General features: G+C 40.3%; 1 protein-coding gene across 4 annotated transcripts; it reads right to left on the bottom strand.

The window, feature by feature from the left end:
* Positions 1 to 272: 272 nt before the first annotated feature.
* Positions 273 to 21,640, bottom strand: dbnlb (drebrin-like b). Of its 4 annotated transcripts, XM_034306668.2 has the most exons (15): positions 21,417 to 21,640; positions 15,342 to 15,397; positions 13,989 to 14,101; positions 13,837 to 13,911; positions 10,898 to 11,044; positions 8,640 to 8,717; positions 8,250 to 8,401; positions 8,082 to 8,124; positions 6,731 to 6,796; positions 6,330 to 6,444; positions 4,919 to 5,011; positions 2,578 to 2,640; positions 2,188 to 2,285; positions 1,715 to 1,796; positions 273 to 1,436 (listed from the first exon to the last, which is right to left on the bottom strand). In XM_034306668.2, the coding sequence occupies exons 1-15, from the start codon at positions 21,497 to 21,499 to the stop codon at positions 1,300 to 1,302; spliced, it is 1,401 nt and encodes a 466-aa protein (XP_034162559.2). In that variant the 5' UTR covers positions 21,500 to 21,640; the 3' UTR covers positions 273 to 1,299. The 4 variants fall into 4 exon arrangements, with proteins under 4 accessions (XP_034162559.2, XP_034162560.2, XP_034162561.2 ...); XM_034306669.2 differs by lacking the exon at positions 2,578 to 2,640; XM_034306670.2 differs by lacking the exon at positions 6,731 to 6,796.
* Between the last annotated feature and the right edge of the window lie 841 nt (positions 21,641 to 22,481).

Here is a 22,481-nt window from a genome sequence, read left to right as displayed (position 1 = left end):
CCACTGCATGGGTTTCTTAGGCAGCTAGGCTTCTTTACATGGATTATTATTATTATTATTATTATTACAGGTCGAAAAATATTACAAAGTGCACGTGTAATTTAGTTTGTCGTCTTTTTCCCCACATATATTTAACCATACACTTATATGTAAATAATCACAATTACAAGTTGAAATAGTCTCGTCATTATGTAGCTCTGTAAATTTATTCTCCCATCCCCCATCCGCCCAAACAGTATTCCACACAATAAGACCATCAAATTCACACACTCTGCATTTTCACTTCCTTTATTTCATCTTTCTGATTAAAGATCACAATAATCTGAAGGAACCAGGCTCCCGCTGGTGGTCAGATGATCACTCTCCATACAATCTAATGTTACATTTTTAAAAAATAAAACATCATTTTCACTCAGTCGCACTCCTATTGGCACAGCAAATAACCGTGTGGGTTTTCAAGAGCTGTGCAAATTGACAAAATGTGGTGTAAATTAATTAAAAAAAGAAAAGAAAAAAAAAAAAAGTCAATGCAAAGGGTAGCCAAAAAAAAAATAAATCTGTTTATGACTTAAGGGCAAGAGGAAAATGGTTGAATGATTGTTCCCTGAAACTTAAAGAAGAAAAAGAAAATCACAGTATTTTTTCCACATTTCAGAGCAGACAGGAAGGCTATGCTAAGGTGCGTCGGATTAGCGTGACAGTTTAGTCCCTTAAATGCTAAGAAACGCAGGAAAATAATCAGACTAGTGATAGAGTTTCCTCGAGCACCTGTGTTCAGATCATCAGCTGAGGCATTTCACTGCTCCAAAATGTGCAGAAAAGGCAAAAACAAGGCAAAACAAGACTTCAGAGCTCACGCCAGAAGTAAATCTCTCTAATCCTAATAGCTGTGTTATTTCCAATGATACTGAAACGTCATCATCTCAAACAGGAATTGGTCCAGATTGGGAAAAAAAAGGAAAATATTGAATAGTACAGGAATATAAAACACAAATGCTGAAGTGATCCATGGAATATTTGAGGTTAACATGATAAAATAACACCAACTATTTACTCCATGACACACACAATTCTCTTGTTAGCCAGTGAGCACAGTATTAATGTTTTTAAGGGAATGTTTAACGGCAAAAAAAAAAAGAAAGTACAAAAAGTCGAGTCTGTAACTGAGTTTCATTGGAGTTCTTTTCTTTTGTTGATCAATGGTTTTTGTTGCAGTCTGTCCAATTACAAATAACGGACCCGTGACTAAATGTGGGCGGGGCAACGTCAATGTCGCCCAGACGTGATTGGTTGAGCCACTTAGAGGAGCTCGACGTAATTGGCCGGGAACATTCCAAAATGGCCGTCCGGACTGTAGCCTCGCCACCAGCCTTCGTCGATCATTTCGATGCCGGTAATGATGTCGTCCGGGTCGAAGGAGATCTCCGTGTCATCGGCTACACACACACACACACACACACAGTTTTTTTTTAAATTACGTTTTTGTGAAGCTGTTATGTGAAAATCGCTCCCATGAGTGTGTTACACAATAAAACAAAAATGATTCAGAGTGAAATCTGTTTACACTCATAATATGCAAATTGGCCCACATTTAATCTTCTGACTCATTTGCATATGCAAATGTTTTGAAAGAAATTTATAATACAAATAGTTCATTTTCTCATCCTTTGCAGTCACACACACACACACACTCTCTCTCTTCTGTGGTACACACCTGCCTGGTAGTCGTACAGTGCTCGAGCACAGGTACCACGATCACCCGTGTCTGATTCTTCATACACGTTCTGCTCCTCCACCTAAACACACACATGCACACACGTGGACACACACACACACCAAAAACAATTTTTTAAACTGGAACAGAAAGTAAAAATGCAAAGATTCGGGTTCTACTCATGCGGTGAATTTCTGTGTCGGCTGTGCTTTACTGCGCGTATAATTCCACGTCTATTCAAATCCAAATCTATTTATAGGTGAGATACTGTACAGTTACAATTCCTCTTCCTCTATGAAACGATATACTGAAATTAATCAAACAAGAAGCTGAAGTGGAATTCACAAACATCAGATAATGACATGATGGTACATGTACGGACTTTATTAAGCATTTCACATGAAAGTTTGTAATATATCTGTATGTTAAGTTAACCATTATAATGTGTGTGTGTGTGTGTGTGTGTGCTGCACCTGTTGTGGCTCCTCATAAAGGTTCTCCGGTTCCTTTGCTGCTTCATACTGCTGCTGTTCCACATGAGAGCTGTACTGTTCACTGACCACATCCACGTCTACAGACAGACAGACAGACAGACAGAGAGAGAGAGAGAGAGAGAGAGAGAGAGAGAGAGAGGTGTGAACAAATTAGTGCACTGCTGCTGTTTGGCCACACGGTGGCGCTTGGGTGCAGTTAAACGGAGAACAGGGATGGAAATGACAGAGCGAGGAGTGTCATGGCGAACAGTGTAGCTCTGGCGAGTCTCTGTGAGTGTGTGAGAGAGAGTGAGTGTGTGTGAGAGTGTGTGTGTGAGAGTCTGTGTGTGAGAGTGTGTGTGTGTGTGTGTGTGTGTGTGCGTGTCCCACCTTCGTACTCTGCATCAGCATCTGGTTCCTCGTAATCAGTGTGAGACTCCACAACTCTGGTTTCTACTCATACACACATACACACATGCATTTAAACACACATATACACACACATGCTGATACACACTGTAGTGATTTATTCAGGTCCTCAGTTAGGTGTGAACTCCATCCAGTAAGCGTGCACACTTACTTACACACACACACACACACACTTTAATACACACCATACGTGCTGTATTATATTTGGATTGAACTAAAAGCCCGATATCGTATCGTGAAGTCTGATGATCAGGAGCTCTGGGTGAAGGAGTCGTTACGACTTGTTAGGGATCACGAATGAAGACAAGACAGAAGGAGGGAGATGTGTGTTAGGCATGTGACGATGTTAAAGCAGAACAAATCGTAAAAACTAATAACTATTACGTAAAACCCTAAATATTTCAAGTGCTGCTGAAATCAAAATGGCCGTTTCAGAGCTTTTTGTAGCTGTTCCTTAGTGTTATGACATCGATTTACGAGACATCGATTTACGAGAAAACGAGAAAATTTTTTGATGATTCGTAACGAGTCGGAGCTTCGTGATCATCCAATTAAATGCTCTCTAGAACCATACACATCCCACCCCCTAGTTTTGTGTCACGTTTCTAAAACCATCGCTTTTTTGAGGAAAAAAATGGTTGGGATTTATTCATTTTGAAAAAAAGGGGGAGGAGTTTGTACAAGGTCGCAGTTATGAGACAAGCCCTTCTCAGAAGTGTTTTACCAACCTGGGGCTCTTCAGTGCCAGAATATCGCTTGAGAACGTGAACTGCTCTTTATCCATCATCAGAATTTCAAAAAACCATAAGAGTAAGTTAAATGCTCTTGTTCATCTCTTTGCTGTTCTTCGTATTTAGCTGGCTCGCTAACATACAGTCAGATTTGGAAGGGGGGTGTGGCTAATCTGAAACGCTATCAGCTGTTGCGTAAATTGGTCAGGCAGTTCAACATGACGTCCCTCTGACTTCCTGTTTCCGAAAGTCAACATACGAAATTAAAATCATAGCTAAGAAGCCAGTTTATGGGGATTGCTATAATTCTGCGTCACACTTTGGGAGGCGGAGCTTATGGGGGCGTGGAGTCATTCCAAATATTACGAAGTAAAGACGTTCAAGATGGCCACCTGATAACGCTCAGGTGTTCAGCTACACGGTGAAGAGCTGTTCATGTTGCTAGATGAGAGGAAGTCCCGGTATATTTTTAAAAAATAAACCTTACTTACTTACTAATATCGGAACATCACGATAAATCATCAAACCCATCACCGTCACATGCCTAGTACTGGAGTGTGTGTGTGTGTGTGTGTGTGTGTGTGTGTGAGAGAACATGAAGCAGAAGGAGGAGAGAAAGAGTGTATCAGTAAAGACACTCCACGCAGGACACACTCGTCACACTGAACGCATCACAGCAGCTGTGTGAAGTCTGTTAAAGTGCATTATGAGTGCAGATGTTTGTGCGGGTATACAGATGCAGGCAGATATTAACTGAGGAAAAAAAAAAAAAGTTTCCTCAAGGGTTCTGTGGATGGTTCTGGTTTCTACTTGGAGTTCTACGAGAAAGAAGTTTTTCTTCTTCCTTCTAAGAAACCTTTTGGATGCTAGAACGAAGCTTCCACAAGCTTTTCCACAAAGTGCAGATTTATTCTTGTTTTCACTGCAGGAACGTTTTTAGCGATGTTTGGAACTCGACCAATCGGAGAGCTGTCAGAGTGGGTGTGGCTTAACTAGATTTCTCTTTGGCTCTTCCCTCTGGACAAACCACTAAACCTACAGGAAGCTAAGAACCTTTAACTATCCCAGGAACCCATAAGAAACCCTTTTTTTTTTTTTTTTTTTTTTTTAATAAAGTGTTTAGTTCCAGGAACCTCCAGGGTGCGTTACTGCAGACCGGGAATCAATGAGGGGCGGAGTTTGCTGTAGTGAAAGGTCCTGATTGGTCAAACACCAGCTTTACAGAACATTCAGACCTTATATCGGAGGCGTCGCACCATCGGCATACACCAATGTTTCACATACACTTCGTGCTACGAGTCGCACTTATTGGCTCGAAGTGTGAGGTTGTGCTTTAACATATTTAACATATTTGTAAAAAAAAAAAAGCAACAGGAACAACTTTAACTTCCTGTGTTGCTGTACTTTTCCCACGTGCTGAACTTTCCGATCCATCACACACTTCTGTTAAGGGACTCGAAGCCTTGAATGGTTTAGTTTCTGGAAAGGTTCCTGGAATCTCAGTGGAGACATGTATTAACAGCTTGATCATGTGTGTGTGTGTGTGTGTGTGTGTGTGTGTGTGTGTATACCTGTGGCTCGTACAGGTGAGGCTTGGCGCACAGGAGAGCGAGACGGCTCAGGCTCATAAGGCTGCTTAGACAGAAAAGGGCTTTTCAACCGCCCTGACACACACACACACACACACGCACAGAGAAACATAGAGAAAGACAGCATGAAAAGAGGCAGAAATGATTCCGACAGCCATCACACACGAGTTACACAATGAACAAAACCAGGAAGTGAGCAGAGAGAGAGAGAGAGAGAGAGAGAGAGAGAGAGAGAGAGTGTTTAGTAGCGGCGCTGACCTACACACAGACAGACAGAGTGGAAGAGAGAGACATAGCCAGAGAGGGCGCTAACGAGCACAGAGAATAATGAACACACACGAATCAGTGTTAGTCACGTGTTAGAGAACGCACTGCACACCAGCGGACCCAGATATCATCAGCTCAGGTGACTGTATCGGAGACTAGCAGAGAAGAGAACCACCCTCAGCTTGTTCAGGCTTGTTTAGCCGAGTGTGTGTACAGTACCAGTATTCACACACTCCTCCCAGTCTCGCTCAGTAACACAAATATGAAATAAAATGGCGGCTGGGAGTTGACATGTCCAGCATGAGGTCACAGGTGAGCTTTTACCTCTATATTAAAACCTGTTAAAAAAAAAGATCAGAGTGGGCGTGTCCTAATATTCAAAAGAGCAGCTTGATTGACAAAGGCTACATTCACTAACTTCACTCACAAGGTCAACTTTCACTCGTCCAAGCATACACTACACACACCAGGCCTTATTTATCAATCTTTTAGTAAAGTTGCGTGTAAACGTTTGCGTAAGCTAAACTGGACTTACAAAAGTTACAGAAACGCTGCTGGTCTTCGTACCAAAGTGCGAAGCGTGTTTCATGCAATTTATATGATCTCGAGCTTTCAAGTCGAGGTTTACGTTAGTCTTTTTACGTGTAAATTTACAGACTTCTGGGAGCACGATACAAAGTTGGATAAGAAAGTTTTTCCGAATTTGCAGGATTTTATTCAATACTAAATTATTCGTACGAGGAATTTACGAAAAATTCTGTTCGTATCTGGCTTGATGAATGAGGCCCACTGTCGTCATTTTTCGGCTCTCTGTGAGCTTTGTCTTTTATGGAGTTTTGTGGGCGTGTCTAAATGTCAATCAGCCATGTCGTGAACATGCTCGGTTATTTACGGCAGATTATTTACGAGTAAGTGGAAATTCGGCAAAACGTTTGGTTGGAATCTATCGATCAGTGTGGCCACGAAAACACTTACACACAACTTGACAAAAAAACTGAAACATGAGGGATAATGAGGGATTGATTTTGTCAATATTGAGTAAATGTTTCTACTTCATAATTCAAAATGAATCTTAGAAACGTAATTGATTGGGTGTGTGTGTGTGTGTGTGTGTGTGTGTTCTAACCAGGCTGTGGGCTGGATGGTGTGTTGTCTGTGTTGCTGGCTGCTATGCCTTTCTCCCTCTGCTGGAACATTTCTCTGGGGTTCACAGAACGCTGGGAGATGAGAGCAGCAGCCTCCTGTTGAGTATGCACACACACACACACACACAAACACACACATACACACACTTTATTAACACCAAGCATCACGCTACAGATTTCTGAAAAGACAAACGTGTTAGTAATGCAGAGAGAGAGAGAGAGAGAGAGAGATGCAGAGAGAGTGATGCAGGTTAACTGAGGCACTGATTCAGAAGGAGACATGAATCCGGTTAATCTGTAAAGTGAAAGCGAAAAAAAGCAGGAAGACGAGTCTGAGTGAAGCTGCAAGACGAGTCGTTCACCGTCTCTCTCACTCACGCACATTGGCTTTTTCCACCGATTCTGCACGCTTAAAGCCTTTGGGTCTGGCGGCCGGTTCCTCCTCTTCCTAACACACATGAACACACACTTTACAACCAGTCTCACACTTTCTCTTCACACACACACACACACACACACACACACACACACGCCTCACTGCTGCAAGAAATGGCTTCAGTGCTCACACGATGACTTGAGTACAAACACACACACAGGATGAATTTCTCCCAACACACTGGTATCACCCTATTTAAAGCTGCAGTATGCAAAAATAATGCAGTGTTTCTATGCCTTTAATAATTATATCACATCAAAGACACTTTTGTGATTTGCAAATTTGCCATGCAATATATCTTCCTTATTTCAGATTAGCTATTACATTTTTCTGGCCCAGAAATTAGCTCCAGACCCGAGTTACAGAGTTGTCCCTTTTCCTTAAACTCAACTCAGGAGGCAAAACATGGTCAGCAGTCAGTGTTTATACCGCATTAAAACGGACCTCAGAGACAGCGGAGAAAATTACACACTGCCCCTTTAAGTTATCTACTTTCAATATCAAAGTGTATGAGTGACACTCGTTGATGTACACCATGACTGGACCATCACTAAACCACTAGGACACCTTTAGCTGGAGTTTTAGTTTTATTCTTAATTATTCTTATAGCACTTTTACCACCAGACATGCGGCATGACACGGCAGCCAATCCCAATCCAGGACTGTCTGTACCAGGAAAAGTGGGCGGAGCTTCTCTGGAGGATGTAGGGTGAATAGTAATGGGCATAATATTACTTATTTTTTTTTAACATGAAATATACGGGAAAAAAAATGTAGCTGAGTATTGTGCACTACACACGTTCTAAGAGCATTACACCCTATGTAGTGAGCGTATATAAAGAATAGGAAGACACTTGGGAATTGCTGTAACTTGGAGATGTAAGATGGCAGATTTTTTCGGATTGCTAGGAAGACATGTAAAACATTTGCGCACATAAAATGTTTAAAAAAATTTTGGCAGACTGAAGAAGAAAAGTCGCTCTAATCATTCAGGAAATGTTTCTAGCTCTGCTCACACACCCCTGTTTAGTTCTCTTGGTACCTGGGCAAGAAAGGGAACCAAAAGTTCCCTTTTAAATTAAAATTAAAAAAAAAAAAAAAAAAAAAGACATAATTTGGGATTGCCATGCTGTGCCGTACTGTACTGTAGGTTTATCTGATGGACTGAGATAAGAGATTAAGATAAAGATACACACACACACACACACACACACACACACACACACACACACACACAAAAGCATTACTTATCGACATATGGGTGTGCGTGTGTGAGAGATACGTGTCTCTCGATTACCTGCTGTTTTTTCTGCTGACTCTCGAGCTGCTGCTGGTACCTCCTGAAACACAAACACAACTTTATCAGTCCACACACACACACACCTGCTGCTGTAACACTATATCAGTATTGATGGTGCTGTAATGAGCGCGTGCCGGTGTGTGTTCTCCGTACGGTGCGCCTCACCTCTGCTCGTCGATCTGGGAGGCTCTCTCTTTGGCCGCCCTCTCCCTCAGCGTCGCCTCCTTGGCCTCCCGATCTTTCCTCTCCTTCTCCAGCTGCTGCCGCTCCTCCGCCACCTTCTTCTTCTCCTCCTGACGGCGCTTCTCCTCATCTTTCTGAGAGGGAGAGAGAGAGAGAGAGAGAGAGAGAGAGAGAGGGAAGGGTGAGTACGAAAAAGAGTCAGGAAGAAAGGATGTATTTTAAAACAACACTGAGAGCAGAGGAGCTCAAATCTAAGAGTTAGAAACCAAATGGAAGGTTTAGGAAGTTTACAGAAAATAAGTGTAAACTTTCAGGAAATCATGTTGCACTCTACACTACACTACACTTTTTTTTTTTTTTTTTTTTTTGTACCTCCGCCTGCGCCCAGAAGTTATCCTTGTTGGTTCTCTTGATTTCGGACATTGCGTTGGTCTTCTGATACACAGAACCCTGCAAGAACAAAACATTTCAGCACTAATTCAAATACGACTCATATAAATCCAGTTCCGGCGTTATACTCGGCTTTACAAGGCAGACAACCCCAGAAATATTGGCACCCTTTAAGAGAAAATGGTAGGTGTAGTTATCCCTTAAAATGTGTGTCCGTTATTGTTTTTATTGTTAATGCTGTTATTATTATTATTTCATGAAATCACTATTTACTTCAATTTAACACTCTATACTTACTTCACATACAATCTAACATGAACGCATAAATGATTTCAGTGTGACAACCCCAACCACCACAAAAGAGGGTGGGGTATATGGCCAAAGGTTGGTCCGGACTTAATAAAGAATAAAAATAAAATAAAATACAAAAAAAAAAGAGAGAGAGAGAGAGAGAAAGATATCTACATAGAATAAACCTTACATGCAATGCATCAAGCTTTTCATTAAACACATTTTTTTTCTCTTAAAAAAAAAAAAAAAAAAAAGAATTTTAGACTGTTGTTTCTCAAAAACAAAAATTCTTGTTACTAAATTATTGTCATCCTTTAAAATGTTCTTGGTTCATTTGAGACACATGATTATAGACCGCTTTAGCACTTCAAGTTACAAGTACTTTCATGCTTTATAAATAGCTCTGGATGACATCTGCTAAATGACTAAAATGTATGACCAATAATTCTGAAAGTAGTATTTTGCATTACAATCTGTGTTAAAATAAAAACCACACAGTATTATATGCATAAGCACAAAATATCAGAAACGATGAGTCATTCATTTCCATATAGGGTGCCAATAATTCTGAAACTAGTATTTTGCATTACTTAATGAGAAAATCTGTGTTAAAATAAAAACTACGTTGCACTGTATGCACAAGCACAAAAACGATGAGTCATTCCTTTTCAGGTAGGGTGCCAATAGTTCTGGATTGCAATTCGCAGAAGCACTCTACACTTGTTTTGCAGATTGATTCTCTGCTGGTGTTTTAAATGTGCTTTATAGTGTAAAGCAAAATGATCACAGCACTTTTGTCCATATTTAGCTGCCCTGCTTTACACAGGCTTCCCCGTATCGTATTCTAGCTATCTCTTTATCTTCTTCTCCTCCACAAATTACTGCCTGTTTGGTCAGAGGCAAGTCTCTCGAGGCATCTCGGTGGAATTTGCTTCAAATGCCAAATGCTTTGCAGGGTGGCACTGCGACGAGATACAAAATGGAATTTTATCCTGAAAACATGAATCTTTTTCCAGGATTTGTGCACTATATTTCATACATTTCATTTTTTTTCCTCCCCCAGCTGTTTTTCACCATTCGTCGTCAGGGGATTTTAAATGCCGTTTACTGAAAGCTGGATGAACTGAAACACAGCTGTGGTGAGGGGAAAGACAACATCTGTATATATATAATAACTACTAAAATATATAGTTCCCAGGAACATGTTCGTGTTCGTTCATGTTCAGACGACTTTAATAAACACAAGGTGAGCAGACACAACAAAAATCCTCAGCTTTTTTTAATCACACAGGTATCAGGTCCAAAAGATAGCCATGATCGCTGGAGCCTGAGGGTTACTACAGGTCAAAATGCAGGAATTGACGTGGCATAACGGCAGTGTAAGGAGAGAGAGAGAGAGAGAGAGAGAAATAAAGACAAAGGGAGAGACAGACAGAAAGAGAGTGTGAGAGAGAGACAGACACAGAGGCATAGAGAGAAAGAGAGACAGAGAGAGAGAAATAAAGACAAAGGGAGAGACAGACAGAAAGAGAGTGTGAGAGAGAGACAGAGAGAGAGAGAGAGAGAGAGAGAAAGAGAGTGAGTGGGGGGCACTAAGAGGGATAGAGAGAGAGAGAGAGAGAGAGAGAGAGAGACTGGGGCAAAGAAAGCAGAAAGAGTGTGAGAGAGAGACAGACACAGGCATAGAGAGAGAAAGACAGCAAGAGAGAAAGGGAGAGAGGCTAAGGGGGGGGAGAGAGAGAGACAGAGAGAGAGAGAGAGAGAGAGAGAGAGAGAGAGACTGGGGGACAGAAAGCAGAATGAAAGAGAGAGACAGGCATAAAGACATAGTGTGAGAGAGAGACAGAAAGCAGAAAAGGTGAGAGGGTGAGACAGAGAGAGAGAGGGACAGACAGACAGACAGACAGACAGACAGAGAGAGAGAGAGAGAGAGAGAGAGAGAGACTCACCACAGGCCCCTGTGGTCCCGTGTCTCTGAAGCGGTTGGACTCTTTGTGGAAACTGTAATTGGCTCCTGAAGCCTTGGCCACTTTCTGCATGATGGATTCGGGTTCCACGTCCTCCTCTGCACGAGCGTTTATAGTCACATGTGCTCCCTTAACAAACACACACACACACACACACACACAGTATGCAGCTTTTAAAGTGTGAACATTTACTAACTCTGTAATTCTATACATACATCTAAGTTTGCATAAGCTCATCAAAATAATAAAGTGACAAGACATTTAATGGGAGTTTGGTTTCACAGATGTTTCTTCATAAACATAAGAAAAAAAAAGTCTCCCTCGCTTCTCCAGCTGTGGAAAGGCCAGTATTTTCTGTTTTATCTTGTGAGAGCTGTTTTATTCCCCCCAAGCGTCACCGCCTGCATTAACAGAAACTTAAGGCCAGAAACAATAGAACAAAACTGTAGCAAGCTACTCAACAGAGCTTGTGATTGGTCGTGGCAAAGGAGGCGTGTCCAAGCCGAGTCATTGCAAGATGGCTGACTTTGAGGAACGGGAATCTTCTTCTTGTAGTCGCGGAAACTGTCATTCAATTTCACACGACAGTCAGAGTACCAAACCACAGACAGTATACGTGCTTGTAAGCTTGCAGAGGCGCTTTCGTCTTCACGCAAGCCCTCGCAGATGTCACCTTGGTGTTACGTGTTCGAAAGCTTTTAGCTGTTTGTGTATTTGTGATCAGACGGGATTTCTACACCAGTCTCAGCAGGATCTTAGTGACTGGAATATCAGTTCTACAGAATGGTGGAGAAAATCCCTACACCTCTGATAAAATCGTACGATTAGCATGACCTCAGGATCTGGAGGTGTGATACGCTTTGTTCCAGTTCCTCTTTCAATCCAGTCGTCTCCTCTGTACGGAGTGTCCCTCGTCCTTCAGGTGCAGGGACGTATGCTTACGATGAGGTTGTTTCACCAGTATACAGATGTTTGCGTGACTCGCTGACCTGAACCGTGTACATCACGCCGCTTCACTGGTGTTTTGGAATTTGGCGTTTCTGATATCCACGTTTCTGGCTGGGTTTGATGTACAGTGTGTGCTGAAGAACCTTCTGGAGTTTTTCCCTGACACCCTGCCACACAGTCTTGTTCTGGTCTGATCCTTCCAGTAGGATCTCGCTGCAGTTTTGACAAAGACCCAATTCGCGTAACCACAAGCGTTTAAGGCTTTTCTCAGATGTTTGGTCTTGGACGCAGAGCCGGTAGGAACATTTTCAGCCTGGTCGTGTAGAGATTGGATCGCTCCTGGCTTCTGTTCCAGGAGTGGTGGGAGTCAAACTGGAAGTTGGTCAACTTTAATGTCCCCGTTTCTGAATACTATAGAGTAGGACAATGTGTTGTTTTATGAGTCTTCCTTTGTAAACGTGATGTGTTTATCAAGTTGATTTGGCAGCGAACGCTTTGATTTTTTCAGTTTGGCTACGTGCTTAGGAAAATTGTGTCTCATGGATTCTTTGGATAGCTATGGGTTTGAAGATTCTCTACAAGGAGAGAGTTTCCAGTGGAGGAAACAGGCAATCCTATAGCACAGCGTGTCTACAGAACATGTGCTCGTATTTGTAGAGTATTCAAACGACTAATGGGTAACATTCCAGCTCTGTGCTGCAACCACCAGGAAAAGCATTAAATGTGGTTTGGTGAGGTTTTTTTTTTTTTTTTTTTTTTGTAGTTATTGTGTTTGTGGTCAGAAATCAGTTTGAGGACTAAAACAGGAACATGCTATTCAAGTTGCTGAACGTCCACAGAAATAGCCAGAAGGAAAATATTGGTTTAGCCTCTAGCTGGGGAGTATAAGATAAAACTTTACATAAAAAAGGGGAAAAAAAACCCCAACAATATTTAAGATGAAGATTAAGTTCAAAAACAAACGCAGCTGCTAAACAATGGCATTTAAAACCATTTAATTTACATGCAAAATGCAAAACTGGGAGATACAGCGAAGAGTCTGAAGCGGTATTTAACGATCCTAAAACATTCTACAGTGCGTCACGTTTCTTTAGCAAGACTATTTTAGTGTTTAAAGCTACAGAATGCTAGTATCTGCTTCTTTAAGGCAAAATGTAGGTGTTTCTGTCAATCCGAGGATCACCACAAGTTCATTATACGTTTTTAGGATTACTAAAACCCCGCCCCTGGCATCCTCCTATTGGCTGGCGTAGCTGTGGTGAATTTTATAAACTGACCGAGCGTTGGTGTTGTGATGTGATGTATGAAACACTTTGTTCTAATTAGCATCAGCGGCAAGTGGTGCTTTTTGAATCTCACAAGGAAAAGGTCATGTTACAAAAACCAAGTCTAGGAATATAAGCTGGAAATACACTTCCCTCCGAAAGTATAGGAACGGCAAGACCAATTCTTTTGTTTTTGCTATACACTGAAGACATTTGGGTTTGAGATCAAAAGACGATTATGAGATGATAGATCAGAATTTCACCTCTCCTTTCACCTATTTCCTGATATTTACATCTAGATGGGTTAAATAACTTAGAATATGGCACCTTTTGTGCCAGACCACTCAATTTTTAGGTGAGCAAAAGTATTGGAACAGATAGTCTTAAAGTAAATAACACTTAATGTCTGGATGCGTATCCTTCACTATGAATATCTCATATTCATCTTTTGATCTCAAATCCAAATGTCTTCAGTGTATAGTAAAAATAAAAGAATTGGCCTTGCCGTTCCAATACTTTCAGAGGGGGCTGTAGATAAAACGACGGCGTCCTAGAACATCGTGTCGCTGTTTACGTTCTTACCGAGGAGTAAGTCACCAAAACTGATAAGAGAGCTGCTAAGGAGATTAGACCCAAGTCAGACGACTACTTATTAGCACACGGATCCACCCACACACCCATCTGTATAGAAGCCAAGAGAGGAGTCACCTTCAGAAAATTAGCCATGGAGCTAACATGGTTGGCACACAGTCCTTTCCTGGCGTCTTTCACACCCTCGCCAGTCTGAAAACACACAAACACAAACACAGTTAGAGACGGAAGGAAAGAGAACTGCACTTCTAGAAATGAAAAACACTCACCCAGTTGATCAGGACGTATTTAGGGAGGCCGGAGTTGGGGTCTTTGACCCGGCAGAATGCGTACATCACCTTCCCGCTGTTCAACTCCTCCACCAGCTCCTCCAGCCCTTCCTCTAAACACACACACACACACACACACACACACACAGATAAGGACTTCACAAAAAACCTTTAAAATCCAAACACAGATGTTTCTCTACAGTGTCCATCTCAGGTCAGGACGAGCTTCATTAACAGGGCTTCAGATATCACAAGTGAGCAAAAAAGTTGAGCTACTTTGAGTTGCCGTTTTTAAGCTGAGTTGTTCAACTTGAATTGAGTTGCTGATTTTGAGTTGAACTGCTGATTTTGTGTTGCTGATTTTGTGTTGCTGATTTTGAGTTGAATTGCTGATTTTGAGTTGAGTTACTAATTTTGAGCTGTGTTGCTGATTTTGAGTTGAGTTGCTGATTTTGAATTGCTGATTTTGAATTGCTGATTTTGTGTTGTGTTGCTGATTTTGAGTGGAGTTACTAATTTTGAGCTGAATTGCTGATTTTGAGTTGAGTTGGTGATTTTGTGTTGCTGATTTTGAGCTGTGTTGCTGATTTCGTGTTGTGTTGCTGATTTTGAATTGCTGATTTTGAGTGGAGTTGCTGATTTTGTGTTGTGTTGCTGATTTTCAGTGGAGTTGCTGATTTTGAGTTGGTGATTTTGAGTGGAGTTGCTGATTTTGAGCTGTGTTGCTGATTTTGAGTGGAGTTGCTGATCTTGAATTGCTGATTTTGTGTTGTGTTGCTGATTTTCAGTGGAGTTGCTGATTTTGAGTTGGTGATTTTGAGTGGAGTTGCTGATTTTGAGCTGTGTTGCTGATTTTGAGTGGAGTTGCTGATTTTGAGTGGAGTTGGTGATTTTGAGTGGAGTTGCTGATTTTGAGCTGTGTTGCTGATTTTGAGTGGAGTTGCTGATTTTGAGTTGGTGATTTTGAGTGGAGTTGCTGATTTTGAGTTGAATTGCTTAATTTAAGTTGTTGATTTTGAGTTGTGTTGCTGATTTTGAGTTGACTGACACACAGCAAAGCTTTTTAAAGCAGGAGTGACTCTAGTAAAGACCAGTGAGCTAATTAGCTTGCTACCTAGCTTGTCAGTTCTCAAACAGAAGACTAAGTCTAATTATCTTGAATACTTTTAAGCATTTTAACCCTTTAACTACTGGTGCTACACAGACACTGCCCATATAATGCAGTCTACCTAAACAAACATCTCTCAGATGGGACGTAGACATTATTTTAAGGTATTTCTAATAAAGCATGTAGAATATTGTGGTATAGAGTGTATAGAATTATTAGCACATGCCTATATGAGAAACACTCACCCCCTTTACCGGCCAGCCGGATATCATTGGTGTTGCCTTCGTAGGTGAACAAGGCCCTAGAACAAGACCAGAACACAGTGAAGCTCTGCACAATGCTGATCTAACACAACACTTAAAAAAAACTGATAAAGAGAAACACAACCTAGTCATTGTATACACATTTCCCTGCATTGTGAAAAGAATAGACTCTCTCATAAGGAAAGTCTAAGGCAGTTGCTGAGTTCTCTGGGGCTGTGCATCTGTGGTTTTTGAAATAAGGGAAGCATAATTGTCTGATACAGAAGTATAAATATTCACAAATTTCATTTCTGTGTTCTGTTGTATCCGTTTCATGTCCTGGACTGGCCTGCTGTTTAATTCTCAGTCTCTCTTCATAAGTAAAAGCATCGAAACAGCAGCTAAGGTGCTAAAGCTAACTAGCTAGCTTTCCCTAAAGAAGGCAGTCAGAGCTAGCTAGCTAGCTATACATTAACAACACATTTCCAAAAGGAACACAAATAATCAAACAACCTTATACTAACAATATATTCACAAACATTTACCAATTATATATACAAATTAATCTATAGAGTCCAAAAGTCAGTCGTGTTCATTTTAGCGACTGACAGTTGGTTACGACAGTTAAAATGACGTATTAAAAGCCTGTTGTCCAATAAGCGTTAATCTTTGCTCCCATTAAAGCATTGTGTACTTAAATCTGTCGTAAGGCGCAAATATACTTTTGTCACGTGTATGTACGTGCGTACAGTTGCTATGTAAGCGGCACGGTTCACATACTCGTTTGCGTATCTTATGTACTTATGGAGGATTAAAAGTGGCGTCTACTAAATGGCACGGCAAGTCAGAACCAAAATGTCCATCTGGTTTCCAATTCGAACTGTATGTTTAGCGATTAACGTTAAACACACTGACGAGCTCTGTTTCTCTTTACGACTTTCTGCTGTCTGCGTGATTGTTGTCATGATCCGCATCTCAAATTGAAAAACCCTGATCGTACATTCAAAAGTATTTACCAATCTTAAAAATGCAGAAGACTATTAGTCAAAACAGACATTTCCATAGGTTTAAGAGATTCCTAAAATTCAAACACTAACTGTAATAGGAAAACTGTTAGTGTTAATACTCAAAAGGTCTAGATAAGTACATAAGTATGCAATTTGAGTCACTACATTAATTTGTTTATTCAGTTGTGGACACTATCACATGCTGCTATACTGCCTCTACTATCTACGTTAAACATCGTGTTAATTTCTGAGGACGTGCACGTGTCATGCGCCAAACAACCACAGGATACCACAGGCGGCCATCTTGCATACGCGTCATCAATAGCAAGAATAAATCGACCAATAGCGTCGCAGTGCATCAATGCAGTTCTATCAGAGGGGTGTCTATGGGCTTCGTGCTGGCTGTGCTGTCCACCGAAAACAGTTCGCATTAAATGAACAAAGTGAAATATTTTATAATTTGATTTGCTAAAATAGTGAATTTCACCAAGCGTGATGAATAATATAGACGCATTTCTACATTTAATAAAGAAACATTTCATTGCAGCATGAAATTTGTTAGGAGAAGACAAGTTTCCCATGTAGATGTAAAGTAATTGCCTGTGATAACACTGTATTGCTTAATATTAGATAGACAGCAAGACAGGGTGAGACAACAGAAAAAGGACAAAAACTGCAACACTTCTGAAAAAAAAAATGAGTTCAGCTTTGAAAAGAACTCTATAAGCTCACGGCTCCCACAGGCAGCTCCTGTACTCGTGTGTTCAGCCATACAAAGCCACTTGTGTACGCAGGAAGTCGTGTCAACTTCCTCCCTGGAACCTGGGGGCTGTCGAGATTTGTTTAGAGTGACCCAATCAGTGAGATGTTACGCAGCCTGTGTTAATGATAGTCTCCAGCACTCAAGAGCTGCCTCTATGTTATTAAAAAGTCAGACTCGACTTGTTTTGCTGACTCTGCAGAGTCTAAAAAGTCCCATCATGCACCGTGTGGTATGCAAATGCCGGGTTTTCTTACATCAGAAGCCAGTTGGTAGGAGAGTTCGTGTGTACGGGAGTGGAGGAATGAAAACACCAGACATCAGGGACCGCATATTTGACTTGTTTTCACATCATGGCATTGTTGTGCAAAAAAAAAAAAAACAGCCCCATCACTGTTGCAAAATCCTGACTGGGCTGTTTGACAGAGAACAATACGAACGCTGAAATGGAAAACTGGTTCAGTCGAGGTAAGACGAGACGGTGGATAATCGCTGGAGCTAATACCCGTCATGGAGAGAATGCAACAGGCTTTAAGCTCTGGAGGAATCTTCAGAATATACCGCGTTTCATATCTTGTGGGTGGGACTTTCTACACGGCAACGTGAATGTGTATGAAACAAACAGAAAGTAAAAAAAAATAAAGATCCTCAACGACTTTAGAAATTGTTCCTTTTTCTTGCGAGGAAGTTGGCGCTTTCTGTGCTTAATCAGCACCAGGGATGGAAAAGTAAAGGCATGGTGAAACTAAATATATGTGGTGTAACAAAAATAATAAACTCATCTGCTCATAAAATGCTGAATTCTCAACTCTGATTGGTCAGAAAGTGTTGATGAGTTTTCTATAACAGAAGCTCCGACAGTAGTTCCATCTGTAATACAAATGATAAGTTTCTATTAACTTGCTCGTTTTAATATATTATCGTTTCTATAGTAACAGCTCATTCGTAGGGACTTGTACGGCGGATGGCCTACATAGACTAAACCTAAAAATAAACAGATTTAAAAAAAAAAAAAAGTTATTTAACAAAGATTTAACAAACAGTTGTTTAAATAGTTAACATTTATGGAAGGAGTCTCCAGTATCAGCGCTTTGTAGCTTGATGTTTTCCGAAATCTTTGGGACCGAGGAATTTACGCTTTACGGTTAATGTTTTGCGGTTAACAAGACAGTCTGCGTTTTTTTGTCTAATTAAATTCAAAAGAGAGAAGAAAAATGAGAGAAAGAAATGCTTATAGCTATTATAACGTAAATGAGAACAGAAACCAAGCTGTTTATCGGACATTCAACAACATTAAATGTAACTATAAGTGGATAAAAAGTAACATGTGACGTTCATTAATAATTAAAAATTGAATTCAAAATAACCGCTGGCAAAATTTCACCACATCAGCGAATAGACATGTTTTTAATCTGTGTATGTAGACCATGTGAATGAGCTGTTACTATGGAAACGATAACGTGTTAGAACGAGTGCGTTAATATAAACCTGCGATTTGCAGCTGCACTGCTGTCAGAGCTGCTGTTATAGAGAACTAATCAACACCTTCTTCTGACCAATCAGAATCCAGAGTTCAGCAGCGGATTCAGATTGTTTTTAAGGAATAAAACCAACAGGTTCAGAGGAATGAAAACACCAGACGTGTTTCACATCATCACGCTGTGGTGTGAATCTCTCTTTCTTTCTATGTCAGTCTCTATAATCTATCTGTGTCTCTCTCACTGCCTCTTTCTGTCTCTCTCACTGTCTTCTCTTTTTCTGTTTCTCACTCTCTTCTTGTCCGTCAGTCTCTTTCTGTCTACCTGTCTGTGCATATTTCTCTTCAACTGCCTTGTTCTTTCTTTCTTTCTTTCTTTCTTTCTATCTTTACCCTTCTGTCTCTCTCCTTATTTTACTCTTTCTCTCTCTCTCTCTCTCTCTCTCCTTCATTGTCTCATTGACTCTTTCTTCCTGTCTCTTTGTCAGCTTGGATACATTTTTTTCTCCCTTTGTCTTTCCTTCTTTCTCTCTGTCTCTCTTTACCCATCTGTCTCTTTATCTCACCTTGTCTCTCTTTTGTGCTACACGTGTTTATGGAACACGCCAGATGGCTGATTTTTATTCACTTATTTATTTATATATATTTTTTTTTTTCCCCGAGCAGAATGTCACAGGACGGTATTGGTCTTGAGTACGGCGGTGTCATGGCCCTGTGAGGGAACGTGAATCTAATTAAACGGGTCGTTTGTAATTACTTTTCTTTTCTAGTCCTCACAGGAAACCGTGGTCGTCACTGCAAAAAAAGTGTTACTTCCTCATTACCTAATCTATAACTGTAGGTTATATCGAAAGTTGCAGTACAGGATACACACACACACACACACACACACAGGCCAAAGAGGAAGTTGCACTCAAAAAGATAACCCAAAATGGCAACCGTTTCACATCAACACTCCATTGAGAGTATTTGGCCGAGTCTGCAGGTGACTACACCGCAGTGTGGAATGCAGACGTCTCACATTACCTACTCTGGAAGGTTCTACGCTCATGCATTACTTCTAGTTAGCTAAATGTTTGATTTAAACAGATTTTAGACTGTGATTTCAGAAGATGTTTAAGATTTTAGGATTATTACTCCTCACACTGTACACACTGTAAGATCACAATAAAACGTCGGCTGAATTCTATGTGAGATAACGTGAGATAACTGTGAGATAACGTGCATCCTCCAGGTCGGATTAGATAACGAAGATCCTCTCACAGTTAAAGAAAATGGCCACGTTCTGCGTACGTCAACAATCGGCACGACTGGAAACGATCAACGATCGGCAATCAGCAATCGGCGTGATCGAAATCAATCAACAATCGGCAATCGTCAACAAACGGCGCGATCGAAAACAAAGTCGCATAAAGGCAAACTTTCTACAAAGTGAGATTGTGCTAATAAGGTTTTTCTGTCCATTAACATGTCGTTTACGTTTGACCATCGCCACTAGCTATCACGTATTTGAGTATGGCCTCCTCCTCCTCCTCCTATTGGTGGATTTTAGGTAAGCATCATAGCAGCGCTCACACTGAGATTTTAATCAGAACTTTGTCATTACCGCTGTCGCATTGACACCAAAAGCCTCAGCATACTTCGTGAACTTCCAGGAAGAACATGACGTAAGCAAACGGAGCAAACGGATGTCGTGCAGAGGCGTCTCTCGATGTGTCGTACACATGACAGCTGGGCGAACGGATCTTTTGGGGACTTGAGACAAACTAACCCCATCCGAAAAGGGCTTTTGAAATATTCAGAAATAATGTTTCCTTCCAAATTTTGTCCACCAGGTTGAAATCGCAAAAGAGGACATGAGATTTCGTAAGCTTGCGAAAGCGGTTTCATCTTCACGTAACTCTCACAGACGTCGTCTCCGTCGAGGCTTTTAATCAGCTGTTGGTGTGAATGTCACATTACGCGTTCTGAGATCTCAACTCACGAGCGGAGGATTCTTTTACGACGTTTTGTTTTACGTCTGAGACACTAAACTCAAACAGCGTCAAGCTGCCTTTAGTCGCTGTCTTTCGCAAAGACGAGTCAAAAAATGTCAGTTTGCTTCTACACCACTCTGAAATCAAATAAATGTCTCTTTTTGTAACTTTTTTATGACTAGCTCATGAGATCAGGTGCACAAGATGTATAAGAATTGTGTAATGATGTATTGATGTATTGTAATTGTAATTGTATTGAGTTATTAATTTGCAAAAGTTTGCACGCCCCATGCTTTCTCTGTGAAAAAGGAAACCGTATCTCAGAAGTCAACAATCCATTCAGTGCTGATTTGTTCATTAAAATCACTTGTCATGATTGACATTTTTTCCCCATTTGCTGCAGAAACTGTAAATCTAGGAAAGCTTTAAAGGCTGATTTGTGATTAAAGTGGCTGTAAAAGAAGATGTCAGTGCATGAGATGGTGCAATGCTTCAATAAATCACCAGTAATCCCTCTAAAGTCCAGTAAATGCCAGTAAACAGGATGAAGTAAGAGCACATGGAAATGCAATCAGATGTCATGTTGGAGCAGAAAGTGAGTCACATCCCTCCATCCATCCCTCCATCCCTCCCTCCATCCTGCTGCAGATATCTTCATCACAACACTCACACTATTTCCTTTGACTTGATATAAATGTCAGCAAAGCTGAGCAATGGTTTCCTTCTAGCAAGCAAAGCCTTAAAACAGCAGCAGCAGCAGCAGCCAGCTGATAAGCTGATAAGCTGTAAAAGAAGCACAAACCACCCAGGATGGCCATTAGAGCCATTATAACGCAGCTATGACGCTTCATTACTCACCAGTTAGTCTCGGATTTCTCATCCACCACCTCTTTATAGGCGGCTGTGAGCGCTGGACCGTTTTTACTCAAATTCACAGCCATTCTAAGTGTAAAAAATAATAATAATAATACAAATAAACCGAGTCCTTAACTGAAAACAAGGTTTACACACAGCACAGTGAGACTCGGGAGCTGGGGAGCTGAGCCACGCCTACCGGAAGCGCTCGAGGTTGCGTCATCACGCACGCTACGTCAGTTTTTACGCACTCAGCGTTTTTTTCGCTACTTCCGCATTTCGAAAAGAATAATACCAATAATACAACTAGTAGTAATATTAAAACTAATAATAATAATAATAATAATAATAATAATAATAATGATGATGATGATGTTTGTTTGTGTAGCTCTTTTCATTTTGAGTCCAAGATTTAAAAATGAGACAAAAAACAAAACAAAACAATAAACATTACGTCAAACATTTCTATCAGGATAGAAGAGATTAAAAAAAGAAAAGTAAAGACAAAAGTTTAAAATAAAAAAAATAAATAAATCTAAAAAGGAAAACAAAAAAATCAAAGTGAAGATAAACCGGTAAAATATTTTAGTACAAGAATTAATAAAATAACAAATTAAATAAAACAATCCATAATTACTAAAAAAAAAATTAAAATAAATAAATAAATAAATAAATAATCTACATGTGTTAAGGTATTTTTTTTTTGCTAGATACAGCTTTCACTAATAATAATAATAATAATAATAATAATAATAATAATAATAATAAATTAGACAATGAATAAATCAATAAACAAAAAATAATTTAAAAAAATAAAAGATTAAAAAGAAATTAATTAAAAAACTTTAGTTTAGTTTTTCTTTTTTTTTTAAGTACTAAAAATCTACAGGTGGTAAAATAAAATTTTTACTTTCTAAGACCCGCCTTTCACCGAGAACGCCGCGCTGTGATTGGTCAAACCTCCTCTACGCAACATTATAGCGATGGTTAGCAGGGAAAACAGCGCCGCCTAGTGGACACATCACAATACAATTCTCATACAATAATCTCTTAAAAAATCTTTCTTCT

The sequence above is a fragment of the Pangasianodon hypophthalmus genome, chromosome 8, assembly GCF_027358585.1.
Source record: "Pangasianodon hypophthalmus isolate fPanHyp1 chromosome 8, fPanHyp1.pri, whole genome shotgun sequence".
In the NCBI taxonomy this organism is placed as follows: domain Eukaryota; kingdom Metazoa; phylum Chordata; class Actinopteri; order Siluriformes; family Pangasiidae; genus Pangasianodon; species Pangasianodon hypophthalmus.
Note: the sequence above shows the minus strand (reverse complement) of the source record. Positions and strands in the feature narration are given on the sequence as shown.